The sequence below is a fragment of the Camelus ferus genome, chromosome 22 (genome assembly GCF_009834535.1).
Source record: "Camelus ferus isolate YT-003-E chromosome 22, BCGSAC_Cfer_1.0, whole genome shotgun sequence".
Classification (NCBI taxonomy): Eukaryota; Metazoa; Chordata; class Mammalia; order Artiodactyla; family Camelidae; genus Camelus; species Camelus ferus.
The window spans coordinates 18454132-18475657 of NC_045717.1; the positions used below are offsets into that span (position 1 = coordinate 18454132).

At 46.5% G+C, this 21526-nt stretch overlaps 1 protein-coding gene across 3 annotated transcripts; it reads right to left on the reverse strand.

Annotated features, from left to right (window-relative positions):
- Positions 1–2128: 2128 nt before the first annotated feature.
- On the reverse strand, positions 2129–18204 carry ZNF333 (zinc finger protein 333). 3 transcript variants are annotated; one of them, XM_032465428.1, is made up of 12 exons: positions 18088–18198; positions 15125–15168; positions 13782–13905; positions 13238–13333; positions 11937–12019; positions 10169–10285; positions 8886–8973; positions 6501–6589; positions 5782–5908; positions 5269–5364; positions 4621–4697; positions 2129–4128 (listed from the first exon to the last, which is right to left on the reverse strand). In XM_032465428.1, exons 2-12 carry the CDS (start codon positions 15125–15127, stop codon positions 3031–3033), a joined length of 1998 nt encoding a protein of 665 aa, XP_032321319.1. In that variant the 5' UTR covers positions 15128–15168; positions 18088–18198; the 3' UTR covers positions 2129–3030. The 3 variants fall into 3 exon arrangements, with proteins under 3 accessions (XP_032321319.1, XP_032321321.1, XP_032321322.1); XM_032465430.1 differs by lacking the exons at positions 11937–12019; positions 13782–13905 and adding an exon at positions 11521–11899 and having other exon boundaries at positions 18088–18204; XM_032465431.1 differs by lacking the exon at positions 13782–13905 and having other exon boundaries at positions 18088–18204.
- Between the last annotated feature and the right edge of the window lie 3322 nt (positions 18205–21526).

Here is a 21526-nt window from a genome sequence, read left to right on the forward strand (position 1 = left end):
AAAGTAAACTCCACCTCTTAAGGAGCATCAAAGTCACATCAAAAAGAGACGTACGTAGAGGGACGGGCAAAATTATCATGGCAACAATCTAACCACATCATTGTTCACCAAAAAAAAAAAAAAAAAAAAGAGGCAAATTAAAACACAAGAAACCACTTACCCACTAATACAGCTAAAATTAAACTGACAGCACCACATTGTCAAACAAATGAAACTTCCATTCATTGATGATGGAAGTATAAATTGTTCCAGCCACTCTGGAAGACTGTTTGGCAATATCTACTGATGCTAAAGCTACCCTACCCAACACTTGCCCAGCAATTCCACTCCAAAGTTTATACCCAAGAGAACTGAGAACATACGTTCACAGTAAGACTTGCACACAAACATTCTCAGCAGCTTTATTCATAAGAGCAAAACCCGGGAAGAACCCAAATGTCCATAAACAGAATAGAGTTTTTAAACTGCAGTATATTCGGGCAATGGGATACTACATAGCAATTTTAAAAGAGAATAAACTACTGATAAAGTGACAAAGACTTGATTTCATGGACACTATATTAAGTGAAAACACCGGGCACAAGAGGGCATACTGTGTGGTTCTATTTCTCTGAACAGGAAAAACAAAACTAAGGTGATAGAAGTCAGAACACTGGTTACCTCTGGGGATGGGGCTTATTATTGACTGGGGTAGGACCCAATGGAACCTTCTGGGGAGATAAAATATTTGTATCTTGATGTGGGTGGTGTAGACATACATAAAATTCATTCAGGTGTACACTAACACTTATGAACTTTTACATAAGTTATACCTCAATTAAAGAATATTAAAACACAAAAACAGATCCCTGTATGTACAGGTAAAAATGGAGAATGGCCCCAGGAGTGAAGCTCTAGAGAGCATGGATCTTGGAGCCAGACTCTGTCCCTTAACATCTGCATGACCTTGGTTAACTCACCTCAACTTGCCGGGCCTCAGTTTCCTCATCTGTGAATTGGGGATAACAGTACCTTCCTCAAAAGTGTCATTGTGAGGACTACATAACTCCAAAGATGCAAAGTTTAGGGTAGTAGCTACTATCCAGTAATAGTAAGCTCTAAATAATTATTTGCCGTTGTGATGATGAATGAGTGGATATTCACAGAGAGATAGTCACTCTAAGATAAAAGGAACAATTTTCTGGAAACTTATAAAATGTCAAAAATGTTTTCACTTAATTCCATTGCTTCAAAATACATAAGTGTTTAAGTTGACAGAATTACAAGATATATTCAGGAACCCATAATCATGGTGGGAGAGTTTAATGTAGCTTTCACAGTAAATGACAGATCAGAGACTGCTAAGGACTGAATGTTTGTGTTCCCCAAAATTCATATACTGAAGCCAATCCCCAGGGTGATGGTGTTAGGAGGTGGGGCCTTTGGAAGGTAATTAGGTTAAGAGGGGGGGATTAGTGCCCTTATAAAAGAGACCCCAGAGGGTTCTCTTGCTCCCCTTCTGCCACGGGAGGACACAGCAAGCAGATGGCCATCCACCAACCGGGAAGCAGGCCCCCACCAGACATCAAATCTGCCAGCCTTGATTTTGGACTTCCAACCTCCAGAACTCTGACTGTAAGAAATAAATTCTGTTCTTTATAAGCCACTCAGTTGATACTATTTTTGTTATAGCAGCCTGAACTAAGACAGAGACCAGTATTTTAAAATGTGTAGACATTTCACTACTGTATCTAAAATAGATAAACAACAAGGACCTATCATATAGCACAGGGAACTATATTTAATTTCTTGTAATGAGCCGTAATGGAAAAGACACTGAAAATATATATACGTGTATGTATATGTATAACTGAATCACTTTGCTGTACACCTGAAACTAACATTGTAAATCAACTACACTTCAATAAAAAATAAGAAAAATAAATAAAATAAAATGTGCAGACTTTGAAATACAAATAATATGCTCCATCTAGTGGACACATGTAGAATACAACACACTGACTTCAACCATTCATAAAAATTGACCATATGCTAAGGGCATCAATTAGAGACTGCACTCAGCCACAATAAAACCAGCCCAGCCTTCCCCCCAGACTCCCCCCCACAAAAAAAAAAATGCAGTGTCATGTACCAGTAAGAAATATATCTTTTTTATATAACAAGATGTCCAGAAATAAACAGCCCAGGACTGGTACAGCCACACAAAGATGCCAAGTGGGGAACCAGGATGGTTGTGACTTCCGGCCACACTTCTGGCTTTCACTCTCATGGTCACAGGATGGCCCCTCTGGCACTGGACATGGTCTGCTTGCACAAAAGGCAAGAAGGAGAGGGTTCTGACTGAATGAAACCATTCCTTCGCAACATCTTTCCCAGGACTCACACCCAATGATGTCTCATACTTACACTGGCCAGGACTAGGGGGCGTGGCCTCCCTGGTGGCAAGAGGGACAGGGAAATAAAGGGCTTTTTTTTTTAATAGTGCACATTCCCAATCTGAACAGAAAAAAACCTAGGTGCTTTTGTAAGTAAGAAGGGACAAATCTGGTAGGCAAGTAGCAAGACATGCCACAATAGACCTAAAAGCAAATCTCCACAAATACTTAACATTCAACAACATAAAACCACACACTCTGCTCATAGCGTAATTAAATGAGAAAGCAACAACAGGAAGGCAACTTTAAAAATACCCACATACATGCAGGAACTTTCCAGAATGAGAGCAACAGTATCTTGAACGGGGTGTGGATCACACATGTGTATACCTCTGTCAAACTCATCCAAATGTACACTTAAGACTTATGCATCTTCAGTGTGATTTACACCTCTATAAAAATATCCCCAGGAACTGTTATTTAAAATCTAATTCCATTTAACACATGCATCAAAGAATAAGTGAGAATGGAAACTAAGACAATATGGAGAATTAAACCAAAATGAAAATACACATTGAAAGGTGTGATGTCGCTAAACAAGCACTAGGAAAGATGATTACAGCCCTGAAAGTTTGCGTTTTTTACAAACTGGAAGTTAATCAGCAAGCGGCCCACGGTAGGGAAGCGAAGCTGATAAAGGCAGGCCGCCCATCCTGACGCCCTCCCTCCCGGCGTGAGTCCTCTTATGCACGGTAAGCGAGGAGCTGTGCCGGAAGGCCTTCTCACACTGGTTACACGCGTAGGGCTTCCCCGCCGTGTGGGTCCGCACGTGCACGATCAGGTGCGAGGACTGACCAAAGGCCCGCCCGCACTCCTGGCATGCGTAGGGCTTCTTGCCGGTGTGGGTCCTCGAGTGCTTCCTGAGGGACGAGGGCTCGCTGAAGGCTCGCCCGCACTCCTGGCACGCGTAGGGCTTCTCTCCCGTGTGGGTCCGCATGTGGCTCTTAAGGGTGGAGAGGCGGCTCAAGACCTGCCCGCAGGTGGCACACTCGTACAGCTTCTCCCCCGTGTGGATCCTCTTGTGGACATTCAGGTGCGTGCTCGTCCGGAAGGGCTTCCCACACTGGCTGCATTCGTACGGCTTCTCTCTGGTGTGGGTCCGCAGGTGTGTCTTCAGCGACGAGTGTTCCCTGAAGGCTTTCCCACACTGGCCACATTCAAAGGGCTTCTCTCCCGTGTGAGTTCTCACGTGGCTCCTCAGCGACGACGGCTGATTGAAAGCCTTCCCGCAGTCCTTGCACTCGTAGGGCTTCTCGCCCGTGTGGTTTCTCTGGTGCAAGATCAGGTTAAAGTTCCTCGTGAAGGTTTTCCCACACTGACTGCACTCAAAGGGCTTCTCTCCAGTGTGGGTTCTCAGGTGTCGCCGCAGGTTCGAGGAATACTTGAAGGCCTGCCGACACTCCTGACACTCAAAGCACTTCTCCGCCGTGTGAGTCTTCTCGTGCCTGAGGAGGTCGGAGCTGTACCTGAAGGATTTCTCACATTTGTTACATGCGAAGGTTCTATCCCTGCTACGGGTCTTCTCAGGCACCACCAGGTGAGCGGTCTGGAAGAAGGACTTCCTGCTCTCTCGGCATTCACAGGGGCTCCCTCCAGCATGAACCCCCTGGTACTGAAAAAGTGGTTTGATGCTGTTGAAGGGTTTCCCAAGTTCACTGTATTTATAGAGTTTTTCTCCAGTCTGAGGTTGGTCCTGTCAATTGAGGAGAACGGGAGACCAGAGGCTTTACTGCATTCACGGCTACTATATCCTCCCCCAGGCGAACTGCGTGGAGGAGACAGACTCTCCTACAGCTGCCACCTCTGCCAGTTTAGTGAGTCTACACCACTGCCGCCCTGAGTTCCTCCAGGCAGGCGCTCCACCACAGAGTGTCTTTCATGGGGCCTCTTAGATGTAAACTTTTTCTGAATTGTTTAAGGCTAAACTAAACTTTCAGTGCTCTACATCTAGGTCAGATTTACGAAGATGGTTAGCTGTGGGGGCTCTGTGAAGACACGTCTTGCCCTACATTTAGAGTTTTCCCCCAGTTCGTGCCAATCACAGACTCTCCCAAGAAACGGCTTTCACTTGGACGAGTCCCGCTTGCCTTGACTCCCTCTGGGCTCCTGGGCTTTGCTTCTAACCCACAGCCGCCCTGGGCTTTCCCTTCTGCGCAGGACCAAGAACAGCCCCTTGGTACCTTACCCCTTTCATGCCAAAGGATGGAATCCCCGCAAAAAAATCTTGGTTAGGAACTGAGTCTTGGGGTTGAAGTTGAGGTTCTGGAATGAATTAAGGGGAGACAGGGATATTAAGTGCACAGAGAAGGAAACTGTGGAATCGAGATGACCTATAAAGTAATCTAGGCACATGCAGATTTTTTTTTTAAACACTGATTGTTAGTATAGGAAGAAGCTGTGAAGAGGAGGAACGTATCAAAGTGCAAAGGAAAATTTTAAGGTGTTTGGCTATGTGAGGAGTTACCTAATCACAGAAACGATGAATGGAGATAGTAAATAATTTGCTAAGAAAGGGTTCTATGAAAATCGGGACTGATGTTGAGAAAAAGCACTAGTAAGAACACTCAGTGGGGAGGAACTGGACGAAATATACACACGGAAATGCTACGTGTGAAAAGGAGGTAGGATGATCTGTCCATGAAACCAGAGCAAGGTATTAGAGATGAACAGGGAATGGAAAGAGGAAAGAAAGTGGAATTTACTAAGGGAGCTCAGCCAAACAGCCTTCCCCACCAAGGGCGCTGAAAGCGGTTCTTCTTCCCGACAGTTTCCAAATCTAACACTTCTCCCTCCCCATCAAAGCCGGTGCTCCCCTAATCTGCTGGATGCTCACCTGCATGGGCTCCTGGGAAGAGCCCTCTCTCGGTGATGCAGAGCTCCTCTCTTGGCTCCAAATTGGAGAACATACTGGGTGTGCAGAGTTGATCTCCTGCTCGTGCGGAAAGATGCAGGGGGTGAGCAGACCGTGCCTGCCATGAGATGGGGGCCTATATTCTGGAGTCTTTAGGGGCCCTGGAGGTGGGAACAGCAAAATGACAGCACCTCCACTCTGATGGCACAGCTGAGGTCTCTCACTAAGGAACCAAAGTACAGGCTCCCTCAATGGGCCCCGGAGGACACTGGGACTCTCCAGTCCCCAAAACCTGGGGCCTGACTCAGGGGTGGACTTGAGAAGCCCAGAAATAGCAGATAGACCTTCATTTCCGCAGGGAAGCCACTAGACTATAAGCACCACGAGGACAGGACTCGTCTGTCTCTTCACCTCTCAGTTTCCCAAACCATCATCATACCAGGAACGCACCGAGGCCGCGGGAGTGTGTGGATGAAGCACCAAGGCCGGCCTTACCCACAGAGGCCAGGTTCCTATAGTTCTCCAGCATCACGTCTCTGTACAGGCTTCTCTGAGCAGAGTCCAGAAACAGCCATTCTTCTGGTGTGAATAGCACAGCCACATCGGCAAAGGTGACTGGTTCCTAAAATGCACGCACACCCACCCACTCCAGCTCAGTCAGGGGCCACCCCCCCCCCAGTACTCAAGAGGATGGTGGGCGGCTTGCAGGCCTGGGGAAGGGAAAACTCCAACCCCACCCCACACAGAGGATTTTCAGACAGGGTTCTGAGGTCTCTTGGCTCAAGCCTCAGAACCAGAACCCTTCTCCATCTACTCTTCCCTCCCGAAAGACAGCATCCCGAGGTGTGGCAGCAAAGGACCTCAACTTCACGTCAGGGCTTAGGACCCTCCAGCTCCAGGGCCCAGCGGACCTGAGTGTGCTGCAGGCAGAAGGAGGACACTTGGTAAAAGACACCGTTTGCTCTTGGGAGACTGACGACTGTGAGACAAGGACAGCTCACATCCTCACCCTGCTTTCCCTCCTGCTGCTCAGCTGAACATGGCCCCCAGTTCCCCAGGGAAGGCCTGGATGAGGGAGTGTGGTCACTGCCTCCCCACTGCTAGAAGCCCAGTGCCTGGAAGCCTGGAGACCAGCTGAGGGGACGAGAAGCTCCCAGACAGGGGGAGGGGACAAGGAGGCAAAGCAAGAAAAAGGCTAAGGATTTCTTACTCACCTGCAGACAGGCGGTCAGTACCCCAGGAGCCACAGCTTCACCCCCTGTGCTCACCTCCTGGGGCCAGGCGGGGTCCTGAGTGGGCAGACCTACAGGAGAAGAGGGGGCCCTGAGGGACTGGGCTGGCCCAGTGAGGACATCAGTTCTTCGGGATCAGGACTGCACCCTTATGACCTCATTTAACCCTAATTACCTTCCCTTGAAGCCCGGTCTCCAGTAGAGTCCAATACATGGGAGGTCAGAGCTTTAATATACGAATTTGAAGGGGAGAGTCCATAGCATCTGAAGACATTCTTGGATGTCATGTCTAGGATGTTATGGGCTGAATAGTGTCCCTCCAAAGCTTCATATGTTGAAGTGCTAACCCCAGTATCTCAGAAAATAACTGTATTTGGACACAGGGTCTTTAAAGAGGTCATTAAATTAAAAGGAGGTCAGTAGGGTAGGTCCTAATCCAATGATTGGTGTCCTTATAAGAAAAGGAAGTTTGGACACAAACACGGACAGAGGGAAAACACAGGAAGAAGATGGACATCCACGAGCCAAAGAGAGATGCCTAGAACAGATCGCAGCCCTCAGAAGAAACCAACCCTGCCAGCACCTTGATCTTGGACTACTGTCCTCCAAAACTGTGAGAAAACAAATTTCTGTTGTTTAAGCCACCCAGTCTGTGGCAGTTTGTTATGGCAGCCCCGGCAAACTAAGACAGAGGGAGGTGGTATCTGGAGGCCAGTGAGTGGAGGCCAGGGATGCTGCTAAACATCCCACAGCACACAGGTCAGCCCCACCGCAGAGAATGACCCAGCCCCAGTGTCAGTAGTGCTGTGGTTGAGACTCTGGTCTAAACTCACATTTCCCACAGTTCCTCTCTGCCCCCCAAGATAAAGCCCTCCTGTTATATGTTTCCACTGCCCTCTGGTCTCCATTTTAAAATCTGACCACCAAATATATCCAGGGGAAATTCTGATTTGAAAAGATACATGCACCCCAATGTTCACAGCAGCACTATTTACAACAGCCAAGATATGGAAGCAATCTAATGTCCATCGACTGATAACTGGATAAAGAAGTTGTGGTATATGTGTACACACACACACACACACACACGTATACATACATACATACATACAGTGGAGTATTACTCAGCCGTAAAAAATGCCATCTGCAGCAACATGGATGGACGTAGAGACTGTCATACTAAGTAAAGTAACTCAGAAAGAGAAAGACAAATGTCATAGGATATCACTTATATGTGGAACCTAAAAAATGATACAAATGAACATATTTACAAAATAAAAACAGACTCACAGACAGAGAAAACAAAATTATGGTTACCAGGGGGAGAAGGTGGGTGGAGAGATAAACTTGCAGTTCAGGAGTACAAACCACTACATGTAAAACAGATAAACAGCAAGGTCCTACTGTATAGCACAGAGAACTATATTCAGTATCATGTAATAGCCTATAATGAAAAAGAATATGAAAAGGAATATATATATAAAACTGAATCGCTATGCTGTACACCAGAAACTAACACAACATTGTAAGTTGACTATACCTCAATGAAAAAAAAAAACCTGATAGCCCAGCCCAGCCACACTGCCAGCTCTGCAGGGGAGGGTATCAGCGTCCTGTCTGCCATTGTTTCCAGTGCCCATCTCCCCACCGGGTGACAGTGTCACTTCTAGAGTACTTCAGGAGTACAGAGTACTCCAAGGACTTCAAGAGGACTTCACAGCAGGGCCTGGCACAGAAGGCTTACCAAAAATACACAGGAGAGTGACATATAACCCAAACCTAAAAATTACTTCCTGTCCGTGATCTGGTACAGATTCCAAATCTAAGACTGGATGATCTTGTTGAGAAACAAAGTTTATTTCTCTCACTCCAAGGCAAGATGGAAGGAAACCAATGCCTTGCAATTAAAGCTAAGATGTAATTTGTCCTCCAGAATTAACTTTTTCCCCCACATCTCAGGAGATGTGGCTTTCAACCTCATTTTTTGTTTTAAAGCTCAGTTCAAACATGTGCTGTTTATAGTCAATTCAAATTGTAACCTTCAGCATGGATGTGATTGCGCAGGGAAGAATTTAACTGTGCCCAAAAAGAGATCTGGCCATTGCCATAGCTGAGTGGGGTCTGCTCTTTCCTAACAAAAGGATCTGAGACCAAAAAAAAAAAAAAAAAAAAAAAGAATCCCAGCCCACAATCCTTAGAAAGTGCCCTTCCCCTTGCATACAGATAATGAGCAATGACTTCCTGTGTCCTCTCCCTGACGCATGGCAGTGACTACAGTCAAAGGAAAAGGCAGCAGGATGCAAATTCCCAGACACAGGACAGGAGCGGGGGCCCTGCGGCTGCCAGTTCCACCCAGCGCTCACTCACCACAACCTCCGGCCACCCACAGGTTGGGGAGGCCCCGCACAGGCTCCAGCGTGGCCACCCTCTGAATCTGCACAGCCACCTTCGGCCCCTGGACAGAGTGACGGGAACAGAGGAGAGTCACACAGTCAGTGGGATCCGCTCACACCTGCTCACCCGGACTGACTCTGCATGGCTGGCCCTGCTTTGGGGAACATACTAATAAAAGGAGGGACATGACCTGTTTACCTGGTCCAGACTGACAATTCTTCAATACAAAGCTCATCACTGTCATAGAATTTCAATTCCAAGATGGAACGGAGATAGGGGGCCCTGGTAGAGGAGGCCTCCTCTGCGTAGCCTCCAGCAGTGGGGGAAACGCTGGAGCAAACAGGGGCAGGGGGTGGCCAGCAGATGAAGGTGTAGAGAGAGGATACAGAGATGGACCCCTGCAAATGAGGGGAGGTGTAAATTATTCCCACATGGAAGCCCTGTGTGGGAGAAAGGACTCTCCTATACCGCCGGCCACTCCCTCCAGAAAGGTGTTCCAACTGACTTGCATTTCTAAGGGATGCCTCTGGTCTCTGTGTCCAGGGTGGGACCCAGTGGCAGCTGGCGCCTGTCCAGAGCAGTTCCCGGGGGTCCAGGAGAACTAATGGGGGCTCTGGGCAGGGTGGTGACACTAGGGCCAGGAGGAGCAGTCAGAGGTAGGTTTATATTTTGGAGGAAAAGCTGGCAGGAATTGGTGGTGGGCGGGAAGGGCAGGGCCTTCAGAGCAGGTGATGGGCAGGGACAGGTGAGACGAGGCCCCTTCTCCTCAGGGCAGGGCTCAAAGCACACCTTAAAGTGTCCTTCTCTGTAACTCTCCCCACCTCAGTACAAAAACACAAGGCCCTAAGCCAAGGGCTCTGTTACAGCCTGGACACTCCTGGCCCAGCCCTTGGATCACAGGACTCACTCATTGCTGTAGGCTTCCTGGCCATGAACTGGGGGGAAATGAGGGTGGAAGAATTGGAGGGGAAAAGAGCTGGACCCAGAGAGGCAGGGCCTAGGCCCCAGGTGCAAGCCCCTCCCCTAGGACTGCTCTGGGCCCGACATCACACTGGGGATATTTGCATTCAATACAGAAACGCTTGTTCAGTAGTTCTTACCAGGAGCTAAGCCCGGACCGCCAGCATGTCCCCAGTTCCCAAGAGTTGGCCCTAGATTCCTCCCTCCCTCCAACTTCCGCACTCACAGAAATCCTGAACCCCAGGCGTTCCTGGCCGGGGTTGGGGCCCTCCTGGCAAACCACTTTTCAGGCTTACTGTGTATCCAGAAGACCAAGGTGACTCCCGGAGGGCTGACCGGTCCTCTGGAGTTGGAGGTGCTCCCCTCGCTCCCATCGCGGGCCTGATCTGCATCCTCAGGTCCAGCCCTGATCCCTGGGGAAAGGCGTGCAGGGTGCTGAGCAGGACAGAGGTGACCTCAAGGCCCTTCTCACCCTCGGAGACCCTAAGTTTGGGGTCAGTGCCATCAGAAGTTGGGGAATGTGGGTCTGGCAGTTTCAGACCTGGTGACACCCGTTCCTACACTGTGGGCGCCAGCCACCAATGAGGGTCTTAGAGGATGGATTATGCTAGAGACCTGGAAACAGACCGACCTCTTTCTGGTTCTGGGGGGCCCTGGCTGGAGGTTAGGCCACAAGCCCTCGGAGGAGCTGCAGGACATGTTGCTAGAAAGGATTCTGTAGAAAGGCTGGGAGCCCTTGCCTTGGCTCTGAACATGAATGCTGTTCTGGTTTCTAAGAGTCTGCATTTGTCTATTTGGCATCCACCAATCACAGGCCCAAACTCATGGCCACGGGTGTTTACATCTCCCCTGTGATCCACAGCCCACACCCTGAGCCACCTTCTTTATTTAGTGCTCACACACCAAGCCAATATTCCTCCCCCAACAAATCACCCAGGCCAGGTACCAGACAACTGGGGACAGCCCCTTTGCCCCAAGGTCCCCAGAATTACTCAAACTCACCAATCCTATTCTGTTCACCCTGTTCTGCCTTGCCTTTCCTGCAGAAACCCCAATAAAGCTCTGGCCTAGACACCCTCCTCACTCCCGTCTGCCTCCTGACGGACCCTGGTGCTTTCCCATGTGGCCCTGTGTGGTGTGGCAAGCGCTCTCTTCTCAGGAAATGTAAGTCACAAAAACCTTCTCTGTGGACCCAACCTCTCCACATCACCACTCAGTCACCTCCAGAAATTAAAATCCTGCGGGCACTTTTTTTTTTTGTCTACTGAGGAACGGAAAGATGGCAGAAAGAGTCCGTGGTACCATTTTGAGACAAATGTTCTGAACTGAATAATTCTGAAACAGATTACTCTTCTTGAAGAAAAGGTTTTTAGGGGTTCAGCCTATTTGTTCAACATATACCTACTGAGCACTGCTGGGGTGGGCACGGTGGATCCAACAGAAGACAAAAGAGGTGAAACCACAGCCTCCAGGAGCTGGGTGTTGGGATCCCTGACAACTTTCCCATGTTCCTTACAATCAGAGTAGCCCTCCCTCCTGCAGTTCCAGCTCCTCCAGGAGCCTCTCCCACCACAGTTAAATCATCAGCTGCCTCCTCTCCAGGCAGAGTTTGCCCCTGACAAGGAGAGGATGATGACGAAAAGCTCACCAACATCCATGCCACTGGGGGCACGTTTTCATCGTTTTCAGAGGTGTGCCTTGTTCTCTGAGGACAGTGCAGGCTCCACCACTGGGCTTTCTCACACCTGTAACTTTCCCAGGGCGTCTCTAACAGGCAGCACGTCTCTGGTCGCTGCTGGAGAGCAAACCGTACTGCACACCATCGATGCCTGACTCTCGCTGATGGACACGTTTACTCGGGGGAATCTTGCAGGAAGAGAGAATCTTAAGCCATAGGTGGGGGTTGCCCACATTCATGAGTCACCGGTGCTCCCTGCAGACACTTCACGTCCTTGAGGAAGTGCCCTGGCTCAAACGTCTGCCTGGCCCTGGTGTGCATTTCCAACTCAGGTATGCCTCGACTTCTCCTATGAGAGGGAATGAAGAATCATCCGTGAACCTTACCATTTGCAAATCATGGGGTGAACCTGCCTCCAAGGCATCCTGCACAGGACTAGACCCTCTGGGTTTAAGCTGAGATTCCCAGTCTAAAATAAATAGAAAAAAAAGAAAAATTACCTTCTTTCAGAAAGAAGCAGTGGTATGAAATTGACACACACAACACGTACTTTTTTTTAGTACTGACCCTAAACTTGGGATAACACTGAAAGGGAAGAAGCTATCAGTGAGCAAAGGGAGACTCTGAGGAGCAGGGCTGTGTGTGGAAATTGGCAGTGATGGGAATGAGGTGGAAATAAGGGGTTTTTTTACCCCAGCGGAAGAATCCATGAAGATTGAGACTGATGTTGTCAGAAAGAGAGGGTTATCTGACAAACAAGTAAGAAGTGATTAGGTAGGGAACACACAAAGAAACGTTCACTTTAAAGAAGAAATGTACAATGAGTGTGTGTGACACGGAGAAAGCGGAACCCGCATCCACCGCTGGTGAGAAGGCAAAATAGTGCACCTATTTTAGAAAGCACTTTGGCAGTTCTTTGGAAAGTTAAAAAAATAAAATGACCCAGCAATTCCGCTCCTAAGGATATACCCCAGAGAAATGAAAACATGCCCGCATAAAATCCTGTACACAAATGTTCAGAGTAGCTCTACTCACAGTCGCTAAAAAGGGGAAACAACCCAAATGCCCATCATCTGATGAATGGAAAAACAGAATGCGGCCCATCCACATGATGGAATGTTGTTCGTCCTCAAAAAGGAACAAACCATTCCATGCTACAACATGGATGAACCTCAAAAACGTGATGCTGAGGGAAAGAAGTCAGATATCAAAGATCGAATGTTGTTGATTCCACTTCTATGAAATGTCCAGAACAAGCAAATCCAGAGAGACAGACAGTGGATTAGTGCTGCTGGGGGGGTGGGGGTGACTGCTAACAGGTACAGGGCTTCTTTCTGAGGTGATGGAAGCATTCTGGCATTAGAGAGTAGTGATTATTGCACAACTCTGTGAGTAAGCTAAAAACCTCTGAATGTACACTTTAAAGGGATGAATTTTACAATATATGAATATCTCAATTTAAAAAAAAAGAGACAGATATCAGAACAGATCTTTTTCTGAGGCAAACAGTAAGTGTGACAGGGCAGTTAGAAAGTAAAAACAGAAGAAAAGCTAAAGGAACTCACCCCAAATAGCCTCACTTCCCCTCAGAATAAAGAACCTTGAAAATGCTCTCAAATTGACACTTCCCAGCAGTACCAACCCCCGGACTGGGTGGGTCACAACACCCTACACCCCTGGTACTCACCCTCACCCGTGGTGCAGAGAATGCCTCGTTCCACTGCCCTCAGCTCTTCTCTCAGTGCCCCCTGGGAGACCAGACTGGGTTTGCATGGTGAAGTCCCTGCTCGAGGAAAAAGACACACATGCTGAGGGAGGGAGGGAGGGCTTGCAGAGGAAAATATATGCTTCTCCAGCCTGCCCGCCTTCCACCTGGGCCTCAGTTCCTGACCCTGAGCAAGTATTCGGGATAGTTAAGTGATCACGTCCAATATCTAATGAACTCAGTGAGTTTCTCTCACAAGGGCCCAAACCGCAAACACCCTCCTCTCTGCCCCATGGAGCTGAGGCTCTCTGAGTCCCCAAGCCCAAGACCAAGCTCAGTGGGACCCACACAGGTCCTGACAACGGAGAGAATTAAGTGGACGCAATACATGGAGCTGTTATCCCGGGGAAGCCAGTGAACATCAAATCCTACGAAATCCACACGGCAACTTTGTGGTCACATGGCAGGCACCTAAAAAGCATTTGACGCCTGCGTACAGGAAGGATCAGAGCAGTGCCAGCCTTACCCCTGGGAGCCAGGGTCCTGCAGTTGTCCAGCAGCACGTATCTGCACAGTTTCCTCCGAGCATCATCCAGCAACGCCCACTCCTGCATGAGCCCCACTGCCACATCCTCCAAGGTGACTGATTCCTAAGGCAGCACATATATTCCGGCTCAGCAAGGACCACCCCCACCATTCTGTAGGACGGGCGGTTATCACTGGGGCGGGCAGACCCACTTTAAGGACAGACAGAGTGCTCTCTCCAAAGCAGGGCTGGGCAAACCCAGCCTGCTCCCTGTTTGTGTAAATAAAGTTTTACTGGCACACAGCCACACCCATTCGTGTATCTCTATGGCTGTTTTTGTGCTAAGGGCAGAACTGAGGAGTTGCTAAAGGGAGATCATATGGCGTGCCCAGCCAAAAATAATTACTTTCTTTTAACATCTGGACAAACCTGGAAGTATAAGCTTTGGCTCTTTGTTGCTCCACTAACCAGTGAAGACAGAGCCTGATCTCAGCTTTAAAGACCTTTACCTAAACTCCTTATTTAAGTTATCAAAAGTTTTTTGTTTGTTTGTTTGTTTGTTTGAGGGGAAGGTAATTAAGTTTACTTATTTAGTTATTTAAATGGAGGTGCTGGGGATTGAACCCAGGGCCTCATGCCTACTAGGCACGTGCTCTACACTGAGCTCTACCTTCTCCACAAGGCATCAAACGTTTGGGCTTGACCTTTTAATATTCATGAAGTCCCTAGGACACCTCCGCAGAGATATATAAGACATACATAAGTCATCTTTTATGCCTGTTAAAACAGGACTTCCACTGCATCTGAGAAACTTCATGACCTTTTAATCTCAGAGTCTCTAGAACAGCACTGTCTGATAAAGCTCTCCGTGACGGTGGGAATGGCCAATGCCCATACCTTCCAAAAAGGCAGCCACCAGCACCTTTCCAGAAAGGCTGCTGAGCACTTGAGACATACAGCTTGGCTGACTGAGAAACTGAATTTTTCATTTTGTTGGGACTTTAATTAATTTTATTTTTATATATCCATGCGTGTTTTCAGGAGGTCTCACAAGGCATGGCAGGGACAGCCCCGGCTCTGAAGGAGCCCTGCATGCAGCCAGACTCCAGAATTAGGCCCAGAGTCGTGGAGCATTTGGGGGCACCCTCCTCCCAAGCCAGTTCCCTCCGGAGGTCAGGCATTGAAGGAGGTTGTCAGGTCCCGAGGGGCAGGGCTAAAGATGCCCCACACTTCCCCTTCCCTTTCTTCCTCAGTTGGGGAGGGGGGCAGGGAGAGAGGGGACAGGGCCCAGAGTACATAACTGTCCACCCCCCCAACCATCCCGACTCCCCCTTCCTCCTCACCATGACACCAGCGCCAGGGTTTAAAGTTTCAGTAAGTATCCTCCCTGCAATAAAAGAGACATGGAGGTAAAAGAAGAAATGAGGGTGGAAGCAGAACACCGAGCAGGTGTCTGGCACAGGTAACCCCATTTTTGTAGGCCACCAGCAGGACAGCCAAGCAAAACAGCGATACATGGAAATTATCTCAATAAGCAGCATGTTGGGCCCCGAGCCACCTTTCACACCACAGCCCCTGACCTCTTCTACTGGTTCCTCCCACCTAATAAAAGGATCGTTTCTCCTCTTATGTCCCCTCAAAACACCTCTAACACCCTCTCCTTTTCCTCCACTGCCCTTACCAAGTTGTGACTTCCATATTTATTTGTTTAGGTGAGTTTGCCTCGCTCCGAATACAGTGTAAACTCTCGAAGTATAGACCTGTGTCCACTTTTTTCAGGACTCCAAATCCTGCCACCAGCACAGCACGTGACGCCTACTAAGTACTTTCTGTATTAAAGGTTGGCAAATTTTTTCTGTAAAAGGCCAGATAGCAAAATGTCTAAGGATCTGGGGGCTATATGATCTGTATTGCCACTATTTCACTGTGGTTGTAGCACAAATATAGCCACAGAGAACACATAAACACGTGTGTTCCAATAAAATTTTATTCACAGAAACCAGCATTGGGGCATATTTGGCGCGCAGGCCATGGTTTGCCACCTCCTACTCTGCATCACGTGGTAGAGACTACATCAATCACCACACTCTCAATTCTACCTCCTACGCGTCTCAAACATTCCAACTTTCCCACTTCCACGGCCATCTGAGACTTGAACTTACTCAAGCTCCTACATGTGGACTTTGCATTCATTCTTGTCCAGCCCAAACTCCATGCTCAATCCAAAAGCTGGTGTTTTGTTTAAATCACAAAATCATATTCCACCCCTACTTAAAACTCTGATTCAGTGGCTTCCCAGTGGCCTTAGAACGAGGTCCAACGTTAACCATGACCTTCAGGGCTTTGCCTTCCTTTCCACCTGGCTCCTTCACTCCACACTTTTGTCTTCTGTATCTTAGCTCTCCCTGTCTTTCCTCAGCTCCTGGAATACGCCAGGCTTTGCACTGCCTGATGCACTGTGCTTCTCATGTTCCTTCAAATCTCCCCACTCCCACTCCACAGCCTGCTCCCTTGTCTAGTTACATATAATCCCTCTTTTAGGTTCAAACATTTGTCCCTTTTAAGACATTTTGCCTGACCTCCTCCTCAGCTTCTTCTGTTCTGTGTCTCTATATCACCCTTGTCATTATTCATTTAAAATCTGTCTTCCCAGCTAGAAAAAAGCCTCCACATGGGTGAGCACAGTATCTATTTTGGTTGCATTGTTTTCCCTATGCAGAGCCTGGCTCATTGAGGGCACACCAAAGGAAAATATGGCAAACAATCAGCACTCCCCAAGAATAATTCAGTATGGCTAGACTAAGAAGGCACGTGCCTGCGCCCCACACTCACATACAAGCACACAAAACAGCACAGAAGTCAAAACTGAAAATGACTTAAAATGCCTGTCCATATAACAAAAATCACAACATTAGGTTTCAGGTATCTTTAAGAAACATTAATTCTTTCTAAAAAGGCAAGGTGGGACATGAATTCTCTTTGAAAACAAACACCTCACTCATTACATTGAAATCAGATGTTTTTCTCCAGAATTAATTTTTTCCCCTCATTTCTCATTAGAAGTGAGCCCTTGCTAATTACCCCATAAATAAATAAATAAATAAATAAACAAATAAATAAATAAATAAATTAAATAAATAAAATAAATAAATAAAATAAATTAAATTAAAAAGAGGTGTGCCTTACAGGGGAGGGTCTAGCACAGTGACATTGTGTAGCTTGCTCGGCATGCATGAGGTCCTGGGTTCAATGCCTAGTATTTCCATTAAAGCAAACAAACAAACAAATAAACCTAATTACCTTCCCCCTCTCAAAAAAGAATAAGCTAAAGTGAGATTGAGAAATGTAAAAGGTACTTAATAAAAAGATTTTTTAAAAAAAAAAGAAGTGAGCCTTAAAACCCTAATATTAAAAAAAGACATCCCATTTACAGCCAACTCAACTTCAATTTCCAGTACTAATAAAGTTTGTGTCATCTTTTTCCCGGAGCCCCCATGTTTTGAAGCTTTATGGTGATTTATAGGATGGAGCCAACTGGAAAAGAACTGAACAGTCTTACTGTTCCTTGATGTTAACAAGGCTTGTGACAAGAGAAATGGATTTCTTAAGACACGCTCCCCTTGCAATGAAGAAAACTGATACTCACAAAGTAAAAGTCACAAATTAAAAGCACTGTCAAAAGAATAAGGAAAAGAAGTAAGGAAGAGAAAGGAAAGGAAAGGGAAGGGAAACGCAAGTTTAACTAACAGGTCCTAAGTTAAAGAACTGCAAATCGTCAGTCACCAAAAAAAAAAAAAACCTCATCTAATTCATCCCTCTATAGAGAGTACATTCAATTATTACAATTCACAGGCGAAGTCACTCAAACCAATTTGCGTATGTAGACTCAGATTTAACTTTTCATCTGCAGAGCTAGATAATATGAAATGTAGTATGAAATAAAACGTGATGTATTAGTAAACAGTTATCCTGCATAAGGGAGACTGGGTAGGCCTACAAATCAAGGAGGACGAGTGAGTGCTGGGGCCAGCCAACGTCACCATTCATTTGCTGCAGGACCTAGACTGTACTTCGTGATTTCCCTTTCAATAGCTGGATGACAGCCCTCTGCCCGAATAAGGGGGACCCAAGGGCGACAGACTGGGCAGGGGGAGCCCGGCTGCAGAACCGAGCTGTGGGGGCCCCATCCCGGCCCCGGGGCGACCGCGGGGAGGAAGCACCCTAGCCCGGGCAGCCGTCCTCAGCGCTCCAGCTGCTCCCCGCGCCCGAGGAGCCCTCCCCGCCCTCCCGAGAGGCCGGGCCGCACCTGCAGACAAGCCGGAGACACTCCCACCGCAACGCGCCGCGCCGCGCCGCGCAGCTCCACGCCGTCCCACACAGCCACCGCCGTCCGCCGCCGCTGCGCACTTCCGCTTCCGGTCTCAGAACAGCCGGAAGCGGAAGTAGCCGGGGTTCCGACTCTCAGGCAGTGGTGGAAAGGTTAACTCCTTCTTCATCCAACCTCGGAGGAGAAATTTTAGTTTCCTTCCAAGTGGGAGTGAGCTTAGGCTCTGGGGTGGAGTCGGACCAGACCAGGAGTGTGGGGATAGGGGCGGGGTGTACTCCAGATGAACTGGTCTAAAGACCGGGCTTAAGCTGAATGGGCGGGGATTGAGGAGAGGCGTGGTCTCGCTGGCACATTGGGATGTTCAATGTTTTTTGTGTTGAAGTGTAGTAGGTATACAGTATTATGTTTCTGGTGTACAGCAAAGTGATTCAGTTATACATATATATATTCTTTTTCGGATTCTTTTCCATTATAGGTTATTATAAGATATTGAATATAGTTCCCTGTGCTACACAGTAGGTCCTTGTTTATCTCTTTTATGTAGTGTGTGTATGTTAATCCTGAACTCCTAATTTATCCCTCCCCCACACTTCCCCTTTAGTAACCATAGTTTGTTTTCTATGTCTGTGAGTCTATTTCTGGTTTGTAAATAAGTTCATTTCTATCCTTTTTTTTTAGATTCCACATATAAGTGATATCATATGGTATTCTTCTTTCTCTTTCTGGCTTACTTCACTTAGAATGGTGATCTCCAGGTTCAACCATGTTGCTGCAAGTGGCATTATTTTATTCTTCTTCATCACTGAAGAGTATTCCATTGTATAAATATACCAAGCTTCTTTATACAGTCATCTGTCAGTGAACACTTAAGTTGTTTCCCTGTCTTGGCTATTGTAAATGGTGCTTGTTGCAGCAGTATTTATTATAGGGTAAAAATGGAAGCAGCCTAAGTGTGTTGTCCATCAGTGGGGGGTTGAATAAATAATTCCTTACAGTGCAATATGATGAAGACATTAAAACTGAAGTGGCTTGTATTTTAAAATACTTACTCAAAATACATCAGTAGTATGAGTTAATTATACAATATCCTTATTTTTTTCTCCTCTGACATGTACTTATTCTCAGACTTGCTCTGCACCCACTGTCTGATTTTATTACCTAGAAGTATTTCCATGAAAAGTGTATTTTTTAACAAAGGGAAGAAAATCAGATTTTGTTAGTACTGTGAATGCATTCCTCCTGAATACTAAATGAATTGGCAAGATTAACCCCACTTGAAATGAGAGAAAAATTGAGAGTGAGTGAAAGTAATCACCCTGACATAAAATCACTGAGCACAGAGAAAGTATATCTTAAACATTTGCTGGATGGATAAGTAGATGATAGGTGAATGGATGGGGGGATGATGGATGGGTAGGTGGGGGGATGAATAAGTGTGAAGACCAAGTTCCTACCTCCCATTTTTATGTACTTGTTACAAAGTTAAGCTTATTAACTTAATGAGAATCTTTAGACCTGAATTTTCAAGTGCGATAAGAACATACTAATAGATTTACGGTGATATGTAAAGGAACTAGTTAATATCTCTATAGGATTTGCTTCAGTCTTCATACCCCAAAGATTTAGACCTTCTTCTATACCTCAGTCCTGCTTCATAAACCCAGCATTTGAAAGTACTTTGAATTTCTTATTCCTTAGTTTTCCCAGAAGGTGGCAGTATGGTGTAAGGACTAAGTACTCTCTAGTTCCAAATTGGATTCAACCATTATCATCATCAATAAAATAGTATTGATAACTAGGGACTTTATCTGCGCTCTTCCGTAATCCAAGTATAATATTTCTTTTTTTCCAGGCATAAATGTATGTTTAAATTTTTACAATAAACAAAAACATACTTCTAAGTGAAGGTTTTCCCATATTTCCAAATAAGATGTTGAACATACCTTATAATGAATTTTGTATTTGACCTTTTTTTTTTGGTAAATACAGTTGTGAATATTGAGCTACAGACTCTTTAAAAAAAAAATTCTCCCCTTGAAAGGGCGGGGAGGGATAAATTAGGGGGTTGGGATTAACAGACACACGTTACTATATATCTAATAAACAACAAAGACCTAATGTATAGCACAGAGAATTATATTCAGTTTCTCATAATAACATATTAATGGGAAAGAATCTGGAAAGAAACTATATATGTATGTGTATGTATAAGTGAATCACTTGGCTGCACACCTGAAACTAACATTGTAAATCAACTACACTTTAATTTAAAAAAAAAATTCTTAAGTTCTCCTTAACATGCACCTTTTCTGAGATTGGTCAAGACAGGCACACTAAGGCAGCAACATCCAGGAAGATAATCTCCATTTTTTATCTTTAGTTTGAAGCCTTAATATCAAAAGAAGATCCTAAAACAATTCTTTCACAAAAATAAGTCAGCTTTATGCTGTAAAAACATTAGTTCTTTGTCAAAGGTCATGTTCATCTGTCCTCATTTGCTGTCGCCACCTGTCAGCATCATCTGGAAGAGATCAGAGATTTTTTCTTCACAGTGACTCCTACATGCAGCTCGTTAGCTGTCCAGGTATGATTTACAGCCTAAATGTCTAGCACTGTCAATCAAACAAGAGCTGCACTGTGGTTTCACGAGCCTGAACATGCTGACCTAATCCTAGTGTCTTCTACACGACTTGGCAGATCTTGGAGGGACAATACTGGAACTCCTCATCACAGTCCTTTCTGCTTTTGCCACAGGTCTCATAGCACCTGTGACGTTGGTTGCAGCACTTTGTTGGGGGAGGGGTGCCAATATTCAGATGAACCCCAGTGAAGGGCCACATCCATCTGGCAGGAAAAGTACATAACCATCACCTGGGAAGGTTTTAGACCCATCACTGCACTTACACTGGCAGAGCTGGTCCTCACCTCCCAGGAGGCCCAAAGTTCGTGTCTATCAGTCTGTGGTCTGGGCCTGCTCCTGGCACCTGAAAGCAGAGGTCAGGAGGAGGAAGAGGAAGAGGGGGCACGTGGACCGTGGGAGCAGCCCCACCCAAACCGCCCCAGACCCTGTGGGTTCTGGAGCCCCCTGGATGCCCATAGATGTGCGTTCATCACCAGTTGTGGGTTCTGGCCAGCAGAAGTCCCACCGAGATGAAATGATTTACTCAAGACTCTGTGGAAAAGTCAAGAGAGCAAGAGGGAGTCGAGAGCCAACTCCACGAGCCTCTCAAATCTCCCATATTTATTGAGTACAGTCAAAGGAGGAATACAGGAATTTAGGGAAGGACAGGGTGGGGTGACAATGAGTACAAAGGCTTTGTTTGTTGTTAGTGTTTGGCTCAAGGTCAGAAGACCCTTTTTGGTGAATCATGTTTGTGTTGAGCCTTTCAACTTATAACAGCAGAAAGTATGAGAATCA